The 9,557-nt window shown below is 44.5% G+C and overlaps 1 protein-coding gene across 1 annotated transcript; it reads left to right on the top strand.

Annotated features, from left to right (window-relative positions):
* The first annotated feature begins 4,208 nt into the window (after window positions 1-4,208).
* Window positions 4,209-8,396, top strand: LOC146592304 (uncharacterized). The gene is made up of 2 exons (XM_085311286.1): window positions 4,209-4,322; window positions 4,614-8,396. Exon 2 carries the CDS (start codon window positions 4,625-4,627, stop codon window positions 5,612-5,614), a length of 990 nt encoding a protein of 329 aa, XP_085167412.1. The 5' UTR covers window positions 4,209-4,322; window positions 4,614-4,624; the 3' UTR covers window positions 5,615-8,396.
* The last annotated feature ends 1,161 nt before the right edge of the window (window positions 8,397-9,557 follow it).

The raw sequence follows: 9,557 nt of genomic DNA, 5'->3' as shown, positions 1-9,557 counted from the left end.
CATTGCTGGCTCATAGTCAAATTGTTGTCCAAAGAGTGTTGCCAGCAGGTCGAGGGAGGTGATCCTCCTCCTCTACTCAGCCCTTGTGAGGCCTCACCTGGAGTACTGCATTCAGTTCTGGGCTCCTCAGTACAAGAGAGGTTCCTTCCAACCTCACCCGTTCTGTGATTCTGTGATCTGCCCGTAAAGGTATTGACTAAACTCTGTATGTATAAACTGAACCCACGTGAAAGATTCTCAGTCATCAGGACTTTAGCTGGTGAGAGTATTTCCATGTTGGAGAAACACTCCATTTCTATTTCCACACTTCAAATAGCATGGGATAATACAGGCTATAATGTTATTATATAATATTATCTCTTTTTCATTCCACCTTTTGATAAGGAGTAAGTGTTCCTGCTCCTATATGTGAGATGCAAATTACATGTCCAGCACATGGTTCTATTTAAAGAGCAAAAATGACTAATCCCAGCAGATTTAAGCTCTAATACTTCAAAGTGGATAGAGGTTTCTCGCCTAGGGTGCCTTTCAAAGCAAAACATCTGAAAACACTATGCACAGATGAGCAACATGTATATGTAAACAAACAGTAGCATCAGCTGAGCAACACAGGGTGAGAGGTGTCTGTAAATCTAGGACAAAATTGAAAATAATTGCAGAAGAGTAGCAGCAACTAGCTAATATATTTGTACAGATATGGCAAATCTCAGAGTAAAAAGGATACTGAAAGAGCCTCAGCCATTACCTCATCTCACTTAAAAGATCTGCAGGAGACAAGGTATATGAGACAACAGAGAGCCAACAGGGCATGGTCGGATGGAATCATGAGAACTGTGATGGCAGAAGGAAATTTGCTGTTGACAGCAGTAAAAACAAGAAACAGGAGTCAGGTTTGAAGACCAATACTCTTCAAAGTCTGTGAGGCATAGAAAGCCAGCAGAATATAACTAGTGGTCCCATTTCCATGATGGACTGTACACTAAGAACTGTAGCAAATCACCAAGACTTGTAAAATGACACAATATAAATAATTAAAAGAAAAGATACAGTAATCTGTGTAGAATTTTGAAGGAGCAGGAAAGTTGCTGGAAGGAAGAATCTGGAAAGAAACAGTATGAATGCAAGAGCAGCCAGCCACGTTGTTTAATAAAAGGAGTTAACTAGGGTTCTGTTTTTTTAACTGGAAGTATTTTAAAGTAAATCACTTTTTAAAAGTTAGGTTATGACACATTTTTCTTTTTAAAAAATTGAACCTATTTAAATTAAATATGAAAAGATGTCAATCCATTTTAAAGTCCAAGCTGACAGGAACCAATAAATATAATTTGGTTTAAATTACAGTACAAATATATTGGAGCACAGCGTATCTGTTGCCAGTCTTAAAGAAAATCAACCATAAATTGAGACAATAGTAAGGCCACAAATCTTAGTTTCCTCTCCTAATCTGCATAAACGTTAGGTGTGAGATCTAGGACAATTATCAGCTCAGTTTCTTAGGCTTTGTTCAATCAATTCCTCAATTTTCAACATATTTTTAAAATATATTTAGCTTATTTCACTAATAAGGCAAATAGAAAATTCTTTTTGTGTGTGTGTGTGTGTTTTAAATAATTCCAGTTCCACAAACATCTTGACAAGTCTAAAATAGACAAAGGAATAATTTGATAATTAGGAAGTGTAATACAACATTTTATAAAATAACAAAATTCAGAATGTAGGTATCTGAATAAATACATGTTAACTTATATAACTGCTTGTGCCTATATGTACTATATTTTCCTCATCAACAAAGAAGGGATATTAGATTTTGTGTAAAGATTACTCTTAGTTAAAAATTTCATAATTGTTGCCAAACAATGAGAATCAACTTTTCCTTTAGGAAGGGGGGAAAAAAAAGCATGCTTAGAAAATAGGATTAACATTGCCTACTTAATTCAAATTTACTCACTTGGTGACTTAAACCATGATTAAAATCCCTATTACAAATTATTTTGGTATGAATTAAACTACTATAAATTATTCACATCAAACCACCCTGCTGTCATTCTCCAGCCTTTTATTGTTGTTATTCCGATGATCATCATTTTTAGAGTATTATATTTCAAAGCTTTTAACAATGATTCCCTGGCCATCTTCCCAGCTTTACTTTACCTAGTGAACTACTGGTTTTATTTCCATATCCTTCAACCATGCCACTCCACACACATGGAATTACTTCTTTTGGGCAACAAAAACAATTCTGAATAGGTCATCTTCCTTTTTGATACCCACCTCCTCTGTGCCTCCATTCTTTGTAATACTGATGTTACATCAGCATGTAAAAATGCATGTAATCTTCCTCTGTGTGGTACCTCCACAGCTGCCCTGCTGACAATTTGATCACAGGTTTCATCTTCCCTGTCTGTGATTATTGACATCCCAAGTATCTAATCTCCAATTTGTGGGGAACAGGCACAAAACAATAGCTCCCATTTACCACTTGCTCCTTAAAAATTATTTTCCAAAATTTTAAACTGCTCTCCCTCACAGCCTCTAAGAATCTAGCAAAGGCTTTCTCCTCCTCCCACTGACTATACTGGGCATTCTGCAGTTATGTACTTCACTGATCCTTCCTCTTATTTTCCATTCCACTTGTGAATATGTTTTCTTATTTATCTACACATCACATCTTAATTTTTCTCTTCTAATGACTAATTCTCCTGGTCAATGGCACTTACCTCAATGAAGCAACATTTGGGTATAAGGGCAGCATAGCAATTAGGCAGAGCTGTTTTAAAGGGGCTGGGAACAGAACCGGAAACAGTTTGCCAAGAAAGGAGGGGATAACACAACTATTTTTCCTCTGTATCAGGTAAGAAGGAAAACTGTGGTAGGTTTGTTTAAGGGAACAGAAGYACAAGGTCAGATCTTTTGCTTCTTTGCAAGACCAGTTCCTGTGCCTTCAGTTTTGAATAACAGTGGAAAATGCTAGCGTTTAACTCCTCCTCAAATTCGTAAACACTCATCTTTTTTTTCATGAATATTCATTTAGATGTTAAGCATGTGCAAGCAGGTTCACATTCTGCAAACATTTACATCCAGAGCCCAAAACAAACGTGTCTTTTGGTTGGCTCTGTACTTCCAAATCATGTGACTTAACTGCCTGTAAGTCTCATTTAAATCTGGGTTTCTTTCTTAGCTTTTGTTATTTTGGAATTTTTTCTCATTTCCCATATTCTCTGATTATTAGGCAGCAAAACTGCAAACTACAACCTTTGCCATTATTCCAAGCAACCATCAGTCCTCATTTATGAAAGCGAAGCTGAGGCTACAGGGTGAGTTGGGGAAAGATAACGATCATGTACCACATCAGCCTCTGCATTCAGATCTCCATGTGGGGCTGACCAGCCCAGCTGCCTGCAGCTCCTTGTCCTCTCCTCTCCCCCAGTACTTTTCAGGTTGCCATGGGGCAAAATGATGGATACCTGTATACAGCAGTAAGAAAGCTGCATAAAAGGCCTAGGGTATGGGGAATGTGGCGGTAATAACAAAAGCCATGACATTTTGGATCTTTGTTTCTGACTGCATCATGATGCCTGGATGAGGACAGATACTGCATTTGCAGCTAATTGGGCTGTATCTAAATGAGCATGAGCCATGCCGGGGTGGCGGTATGTGCCAGGGTGCAAGGTGAGCACCCAGAGGCACACTGGGGGGCGCACAGCGTGTCCCACACATCATGTGCTCCCCCTGCCTTTGCTCAGCAGCCCACCTGGCCCCCACCCCCTTAGCACAGCCGGGGAGGGGGGTGGGATTTGGAAAGGATTAAATATAATGATTAAAAAGCCTCAGACAGGGCAGAAATCTCACTGCCTCTGCTGCATCATTTCTAATGCCATCTGAAGGGAAACCCACTGCAGCCCAATTTCAGTCTCCCTAAGCTCCCCATGCGGGACTAGGGAAAGTGGTGGGGGTGCAAGACAGTGCCCTGGGGGGCAGTAGGCTCCAGAGCAGCGGTGAGGAGGGAGGCCAGGCAGCGAAGGATGGGGGATGGGGATCCTGGCTGGGCAGCGAAAGGCCCAGCATGGGACAAACGCCGGGGCGCGGGTGCAGGCCTGCTACGCTGGGCGCGGTCGCTGCCGGCCGGGGCCTCAAGGGTTACAACCATAGAGCCGACAGACTCCGCGGCAGAGCGGGGGGCAGGAAGTGCTCGCCGGTGCTGTGGGGATGCAGCTGRTGGCTGTGGCGGCCTCCGCTAGCTAGGCGCTGCCTCAGCCTGCGGCCGGCACTGCCCGCCTGTAGCTTGGCCCGTGGCAGATGGACAGAAGCCATCATCAGACCAGGTGAGCATACTGGGACTGCAGAGGGCTGCCCTGGGGCTGCCAGACCCCCCTGCTCAGTCTCCCTGTGGGTCTCTCCCCTACCCGCCCTGGTGCCGGCGAGGAGTTACCAGGGCTGTGTCATGGTGGAACTGCAGTGCTGTCCTGGCTAAGGGTGTCTCTTGGCAGCTGGAGAGAGGGGGACACGCACTGATGGTACACAGTGGCTGGGAGTGGGGTGGCAGAGAGCAGTGGTGGCTGGGAGCAGGGTGGTGGAGGGCGGTGTGTATCTTGACTCACCCCCTGTCCCCACAGGTGATGGCAGCATGAGTGAGCATGAGGAGGACAACCCCCAGCCAGGTGGTGCAGCAGCAGCCCGACCCCATGGGGCCCTCTCGAACTTCTTTGTGAGGGAAGTATCATCAGCAGGCTGCGATCCGGGAATCGCCTGTATGCAGCCAGACCTCCTCTCAGCAGAGACAAGGCCAGAGAAGGCTCCTCGCTGCGGCTTCCGGAAGCGGAAGGACACAGTGGTCCACCAGAGAGCATTCATGGGAGAGAAACCATACATCTGTGTTGAGTGCGGGCAAAGCTTCAACCGCAGCTCGGACCTCATCCGCCACCAGAGGATCCACACGGGGGAGAAGCCATATGTATGTGCCGACTGTGGGAAAAGCTTCAGCCGCCGCTCTCACCTCATCCAGCACCAGCGTGTCCACACAGGTGAGCGGCCATACCAGTGCAAGGACTGTGGGAAGAGCTTCAGCCAGAGTACCCACTTGGTGCAGCACCAGCGCAACCATACTGGTGAGAGGCCTTATGTGTGCGCCAAGTGTGGGAGGAATTTCTATCAGAACTCAGGCCTGCTCCGCCATGCCAACTTCCACACGGGCGAGAAGCCCTATAAGTGCCCCCAGTGTGGGAAGCGCTTCAGTGACAGCTCCAACCTCATTGCTCACCAGCGGCTCCACACGGGAGAGAAGCCCTACAAGTGTGCTGACTGCAACAAGTGCTTCAGTGAGAGCTCCAAGCTGGTCATTCACCGGCGCATCCACACTGGTGAGAAGCCTTACTTGTGTGCTGACTGTGGGAAGAGTTTCAGCCAGCGTTCACACCTTGTTCAACACCGTCGCACCCACACCGGGGAGAAGCCCTACAAATGTACTGAGTGTGGGACCTGCTTCAGTGACAACTCTACCCTCATCCGTCACCGTCGCACCCACACTGGGGAGAAACCTTTCAAGTGTTCCCAGTGTGGGAAGAGTTTCAGTCGCAACTCCTATTTAGTCTCACATCAGCGAGTGCATGTGTGGTAGGCAGTATCACTAGGTGTGGGCTGTGGATCTTCTAGGACGCAGCTCCTGATCCAGACCTGTTCAAAATGTATCTAAGGGAGGAGAAGTGTAGATGAGGGTATGTCTATGGGTACCAGACTCTAGGCCCCTGGGTTGTTGTAAGCAGCCAGCCAGAACAGTACCTGTGGCCTGTGTTGCCACTTTTAGCCATCTCCTTCTCTCAGTGTACCTCAGGCATAGGCAGAAAATAGGCAGTAGTTCTGGTGAGTAAGTTCTGGATCCCAAGGTCCTGTCCTCCTTTCTTCCAAGTACTAGGCCTGGGTTCTGTCTGCCACATGACCAATGTGCAGGCATTTCCCTCCACCTTCCTGTGACAGGTGCCTGGAGAAAATGTGCAATATGATRAGAAGCTGCTTGCATGTGCTATTCTGTGACCAAACATCAAATGTCAGGCAAGATGCCTGTGTCTTGGTCGTGTAATATATGCCTAGGTGGCCATGTCAAGGAAAATAGGATGGGAAATGGGGTTCTTGAATGACTCCTCAAGGAGCACACTTAGCTGAAATGTTGTGGCCTATACAATGTTGTATAGGTTTATGGAAGCTCACCATGCCATAATGTTGTGATCCAGCTATGATGGTCAGGATGGCCAAAGCTAAATAAGTCTTACTGAGAGGCTGGAGACTGTATCAYGCACAGGCAGTGTGCGGGCCAACTTGGAGCACAGGCAAAGGTCACTTCAGTCTGCTTGCAAAAGGAAAGTGTAGACATACCTGAACCAAGGAAGGAATGCATTCAAAAGGTTGCTGCAGATGCTGCTGGGATGGTGGGAATGGCGTGGGGGAGCTATGTGATAGGGACAAGGCTCATTCCGGAACTCTCAGAACTGGTAGGTAACTGATACAGAAAATTGTCTAACCTGGAGGTTWAAAAAAAAAATCAGAATTACATTTGCTGCTGCTAAGGCTGTGGTACACAACTTGACAGGTGTATGCAGTTTGCCCCTAAGTTTGTGCTGATGTGGCCTCCTGGTTCTGCAGAATTCAGATTCACACATATGGCCCAAGGGGGCTTGTATAAGCTATTGTTGTGAAATGGGACAGAACAGCAGCATACTGAAACTGATTTGATTCCATACCAGTATTTCCCAAGTCCTGTTTTGACCAGTGTTTGTGTGTGTGTAAATAACATCAATATGGTTGTATTCACATATATATGAACTTGCTTTTATAGAAGTGTATCTTTACACTCAAATGTGAACATTCACACAGGCACACACCCTGGTAGTGGTCAAAAGGGCTAGCTGTATGACAACATACCATATCAGTACTTCTGAAAACTTTAAACATTCTGTATATAGTAGCACTTCTCAATAAGAAGCCGCAAGAGATATACTTGTATCAAAACACTTAAAATTTCGTATCCAGACATTCAATTTTACTCTGATTGCTTGGTGTATGTATAGGATCTGGAATTGTTCCTATAAATGTGTACACATATGTGTATAAACACACAAAATGGTGGCACCTATAGTTGTAAAAAATGACTTCTAAATGGCACTCCATGTCATTTTACATACGTGCATATCAACTGCATTTGAAAGAAGTACCTCACTGATTAGGGTTTTAACAAGGAATTGCAATGCAACACTTTGTTTATATTTTTGACTCTGTTTCTGATGATTATTTAGTGATGATACCTGACTGGTGTGCTTGTCCAACATTGTGGGAGCTTAGAAAAGATTTTGAGTTTTGTGGTGTATTTACTAGTCCTGCAACTGGCCCCATGGCTTCAGTATGTCTTTGGAACAGAGCAATACATACTGAAGCCATTGGAAGGACTGGGGCTAGGATGGGGAAAAGACTAAGGGAATAAAGATACGAAGGAGATCTAGGGATTTGAGCAGCTGCTGGCCAGGGATGCTTGTGAATGGCTTGTTCTGCAGCTAGTTCGGCAGAACTTACTGCTCTCCAAGGGACTGGCTTCCTTTCTGCAAGCTGCTTCTTTACACTCAACTGCTGATAAAAATGTTATTTTCATATTAAAAAAAAAAAAAATCTTGGGGGGGAGCATGTTTACAGCTCCTAAAGGAACAAGGCACCTTTTTGTGCGGCCGCTCAGGGAAGTAGAAAGAGCTTTCTGAAATGAAGTGGGCTTTGTTTGCACAGGAACCAAAGCCTTCATTTGGAAATGCACATTTTTATTTTTAGATTTCTCCCCTCCCCTCTTTTCCCTCTACCTGCCCCCCACCCCTGATAGATGGCTTCAAACAGCGTTTTCTTGGTTTCTAACTTTATTCTGGAAAGTATTTTGGAAATGTGACTAATGGTCATCTAGTTGGTTCCAGAAGCTTCAAGATTTTTATTTACAAGCAGACTTTAAAAAGGAATACTACAGTTTTCAGTTGATAGGTTCATTTTCAACTGAATTCAGAGGTCCAGATATAGAACTGATCAATTTGTGTGGGCCTGTCCCATTCTGGTTTGTTTCCTAAAGGAAATCTACAGCACTATAAATGTCTGCTTGGCTGAGATGGCCTGCTGGCCTGGGAAAGTCATCTTGTGAATGCATTTTTTCTTTGGGAAGTCCACTGTAGCAGATAAAGGAAATCACATTTGGGTCTGCATATGAGGGCGAGCTCAAAAGGGAAATCCTCACATCAACATTCTGGTTTGAGAGGCCAACTGTCCTTGAACACTCCTTCACAATAGTCTTCAGAGCATCTCTTTTCTTTCTACATGCTTTGTGAAGTGCTGTGTATACTTAACAGTGCTCTATAAATTAAAACTAATGATGTGCATTTATTTCTAAGATCTTTGTGAACTTATTTAAATCTGTGTACCAAATCAAGGTGGCCCTAGGGTTTTCAGCCCATTGCCTGTGCAGTAGACTTAGTTGGTAGGATCAGATGTAAGCACCATCAGTGTAAGCACCATCTCTGGATGTCCTTTCCACAGCCAGTGTTAGTTTTCCCTGTTCAGTGTCACTTGGCTGAAATCATTCACTTTCCCCAGATGGTCTTCCCTTTCTTGTTCATGACCATCTAGCTTGAGGATCTGGGTACCACTCTTTCTTTGCTGTTGCAGAAGTTATAGGGTATGTTCCTCTTCTTCCAGGAGTTATAATCACCTTGTGGGCAGCAGAAAGTCATAAGCCAAATTCAGAAGATGGTGGTATGGGCATGTACAAAAGGTCAAGAACCGCAGCAGCTAGCTTACTGGCTTCTCTACTTGCTGTCTCCTCCCTCAGGACTGTAGACGGAGACTACTGGGGAAAAATCAAAAGGTAATAAGCTACTGTCATTTCAGCAGAGTATCCCTAGCTCACTGCATTCTAGGCCCTTCGTCCCCAGCTCATGCGCAAATCCTCCTACCGGTTGAGGGAGTTCTGCAATTTCATATTGTGCTATTGGTGCTTAAATACTGCAATGATGCTATAGCACTTTAGAAATGCCTAGGATAGATGGACAAATGGATGAATGATGTCTCTGGAATTRTTTTTTTTCATCCCAGTGTCCTTCATTCTATTTTTTTCTCTCTCCCCCTCCCCCCCACCCCGAGTGACTTCTTGAGCATCCCAGTTTCTTCTTTTCTTTTCAGGCTCTTGATAGGACCAAATCTGGAAATACATATGTCATCCTTCATGGAGGGATGACTACTACTTAGCACAGCTGATGTATAATGCAAATACGGATCCAGAGGTGAGGGTTATTCTTAGAATTTCTCTTCAATTTCATCTGTTGTATCTGCATGAATCTGAAAAGCTGGAGGATGGTACATACCACTCACCATGGCTTCACAAGAGAAAGTAGCAGAATCTTATTCTGGAGTGAAATAGCAACCTACTGTTAAATGAACTTTTTTCTAGCAGAGCTGCCAGCTGCTCTGGGATTACCTTTCCAGTTCTGTCACCTGGGTTGTATGGGATGCAGTTTTGCAGCCCCCTGCTAGCAAAGTGTATGTAA

This window comes from Rhea americana, unplaced genomic scaffold (assembly GCF_003343005.1).
Source record: "Rhea americana isolate MKP2758 unplaced genomic scaffold, rheAme1 scaffold_338, whole genome shotgun sequence".
Classification (NCBI taxonomy): Eukaryota; Metazoa; Chordata; class Aves; order Rheiformes; family Rheidae; genus Rhea; species Rhea americana.
Note: the sequence above shows the minus strand (reverse complement) of the source record. Positions and strands in the feature narration are given on the sequence as shown.

Bases quoted from the DNA above. Each gene is read 5' to 3' on its own strand.
- LOC146592304 (XM_085311286.1), top strand. From the start codon at position 4,625: ATGAGTGAGCATGAGGAGGACAACCCCCAGCCAGGTGGTGCAGCAGCA.